The sequence below is a fragment of the Zophobas morio genome, unplaced genomic scaffold (genome assembly GCF_036711695.1).
Source record: "Zophobas morio isolate AGI-343-1 ecotype UQ-CSIRO unplaced genomic scaffold, CSIRO_AGI_Zmor_V1 ptg000004l, whole genome shotgun sequence".
Classification (NCBI taxonomy): domain Eukaryota; kingdom Metazoa; phylum Arthropoda; class Insecta; order Coleoptera; family Tenebrionidae; genus Zophobas; species Zophobas morio.
The window spans coordinates 16,968,743-16,971,850 of record NW_026972109.1 but is presented as its reverse complement, the minus strand read 5'-3'; the positions used below and the strand labels follow the sequence as shown (position 1 = coordinate 16,971,850).

The window sequence follows — 3,108 nt, the reverse complement described above, 5'->3', positions numbered from 1 at the left end:
GTAGTTCATTCATTTGCTTGTTTAAGTTTTTAGAACCCTGCATTACCTTAATTTCTTTGACATTCCCTGACAATTCCGTCAAGATACCCATCATTTTTTCCAACATATCTTGGCTACTAGTTACTTTTTTTTTTGGTGTCCTTTCGGTTTTCTTTGATCTGCTAAACATGCCTTCCTTCGCTGGTCTCTTTCTATCTCTCTCATCTGTGCTCTCGCTCTCTGAACCCATTTCCGATATACCTTTTCTAGGTTAACCCACCGCGTAAGAGGTGTCAAACCAGTCGACCTGTCGAATTCTTCACCCCTATCGGTGGTCTAACCGTTTCGGTTTGCAGGATACTTCAATAGGGTTTATTTGTGTTTTATTCGCGAAAGATTCCCAGGCTCCGCTCCTAAACTGCACAAACTAGCAACATCGCCACGACCCCGGCCGCGTTCTCCTTGATACGCTCTATCTCTACTATCCGACTACATTATCTTTAACCTATCCTTAAGCTGCATGTACATGAGCAAGTAAAACTGTCGCAAGCTACTCTCTGAGAGTACTTGCTGGTGCACTGGCTGGTGTAAACAGTGGTAGAGAGTACGCTTGCTGCAAGTTTTGCAAGTTGCGGCAAGCACTTTATGCAATAAACAATTTGCAAGTATAAACGATTTGCTAGAGACCTCTAGCCAAGCAGTATTTATTTCAAGCTTGTCTGGAAAGTTTTTATCTAGAGTGGCAAGCGGCATCAAGTTATTATTATTAAATATGGACACCAAGAAACGGTCGTGGTCCAAGGAAGAAACGTACGCCTTGATTCAAATGTATGAAGGATTCCCGGAATTGTGGAATGTAAAATCAAAAATGTATCGAGATAGGATTAAAAAAGAAAAAGCGTTTAAGGCCATAGCAGATAAATTTAAAGCTAGTGTAAGTGAAATCCAAAGAAAACTACACAACCTCCGTACTCAACAAAATCAGGAATGTAAAAAAATTAAGAAAAGACACAGTAGAGCAGGCGCTGATGACGTATACAAGAGCTCTTGGGAATATTTTGATGCTCTCAAATTTCTGTTTAATGACGAAATTTCAATGGCACAAGGCGAAGATAATTTGGTAAGTAATAAAATGTATTTTGAATTGTTAAATGTATTTATTGTTGTATTGGAAGTTCATTATTTACACAGTAATTAAATGTGCCTGTATTGCCATGCAACTTCCCCTTCCGGTGAAACAAAAGAATATCGAAATTTTTACATGTTTTACTCTAGCACGAATTAAAAGACTATCTGGTGTACACGGCAATGCAATAAGTTGCCAAAGCGCCACTCTAGATAGCAGTTGCTGAGAGGTATTTGGTCAGTTTATTTGTTGGTATGTAAACGCTTGCGCAAGTACTCTCAGAAGTTCCCCTCGCAAGTTACTTTCTTGTGTACACGCAGCTTTATGCTTACGTTTTTAGACCGCATTTGTACCAGATTTTTTGATGCCTTCTCTTCCACACTCTCTTCAATCTTTAATTTCGCCGTAGTCCACTTCCCTGTGCTTTCTTCCCCAAGACAATTCGTGATATTAGGGAATATTGAGGTTGGAAAACAACACACATCCACGCAAGCGTGACCTATTACCTTTCTTAAAAATGGGAACTACCTTGCTATTTGTTTCCATATGTCCGGAAAATATGAGGTCTTAATTGAGAATTGAAGGATAAAAAAGAAGGTTTAACGAATACACCGGCACAATCTTTGAATAGAAAAGAAGGAATTTTATCAATGCCAGTAACCTGATTATTTTTCAATTTTCTTATTGCGTTAATTAACCGTTTCGCCTCTCTTCGTACACTGGAGTAGTTGTCATACTTTAACGGTGAAGGGTGCTTTCTGAATATTAGATGTAATCTGTTCTTAAGTTTAATTATTTTTCGAAAATCCGCGGAGTACCATTTAGGACAGGAACGTTTAAATTATTTAATAGTAGGTACATATTTATCAAGAATTTCATAAAGGACCTTATAGAAAGCTTCAGACACATCGCTGAGATCATCAAATCTTTCAAGGAATGACCAATCAGTTTGTAACAGGGTCGCATATAACAGTGGGTAATTTGCTTTTTTGAAGTTGTAAATTTTTGCATCAGAGCGCACAGGTAGGTCAGCGTAAGAAGCTTGAGTTATGGAAATCACAATATTAAGGCAAGGATGGTACTTGTCTTCTACTGCTAAGGGAAATGCTTCATGGGATACCTTACAATCCGGCAAATTAATAAATATCAGGTCTAATAGACGATTTGTACCGCTTAAAACTGAGTTACATTGTCTCACATTTAAGAACTTTGAGAAAGTTTATATGTATTTTCAAGCAAGTCTATAAAAAACTCCAAATCAGCAACAGACATATCCAGAGGTATGTGGACGACGAATATATAAAAAGTTTTTTGACGAAGACAGATTTTACAAACACTAACTCTACACCACCAAAAAACTCCAAGAAAGAGTATTAAATGTGATGACTAATATTTCTCTTAATATTCTAACAGATGCATTTGAAGAGTATGTGCAGTGTATTTACTATTGCCAGGAAGTAAATGGACAACATTTCGAACATTGGTTGTAAAATTATTGTTTTTTTGTTTTTGTACTCGCGGGAGAAAAACTCGGTTCTATGACAGCAAAATCGGGAGAGAAATATAATAATTATTATTATTATTATTTGAATCTTCTCACATACCGTAGTCCAATTACGAGAAGATTTTACAAAAATTAAGTTGCTCAGACCATCAATACCTTCTATCTCAATTACTAAGACCAGTATTTTATGGAACGTATGTCGTTTATTTTATTGTAAAATATGTCAAAATATTGATTGATTGTATTGTAGTTATGTTATAACACATTCGAAAAATTGTGGAGAATCTATAAATATCAATTCGCGGTGTAGGTAAATAAAATGTGTTGCTGTTTCTAGTTTTTCTACGCGAAACATCAAACGGTAACTTACTTAGTAAGTGTTCACAACAAATTTTTCCATGTATCAATTTATAAAGAAATGTAATTGAATATTTCTTCGTTCAATAAGGGATTTAACTTCAAACTTATTCAGTAATTGCTCTTGAGCCACATGTCTAAT

General features: G+C 36.0%; 1 protein-coding gene across 1 annotated transcript; it reads left to right on the top strand.

Moving 5' to 3' along the window:
- Window positions 1-751: 751 nt before the first annotated feature.
- Window positions 752-1,296, top strand: LOC135136187 (uncharacterized). Its single transcript, XM_064065356.1, has 2 exons — window positions 752-1,099; window positions 1,255-1,296. The coding sequence occupies exons 1-2, from the start codon at window positions 752-754 to the stop codon at window positions 1,294-1,296; spliced, it is 390 nt and encodes a 129-aa protein (XP_063921426.1).
- Window positions 1,297-3,108: the final 1,812 nt, after the last annotated feature.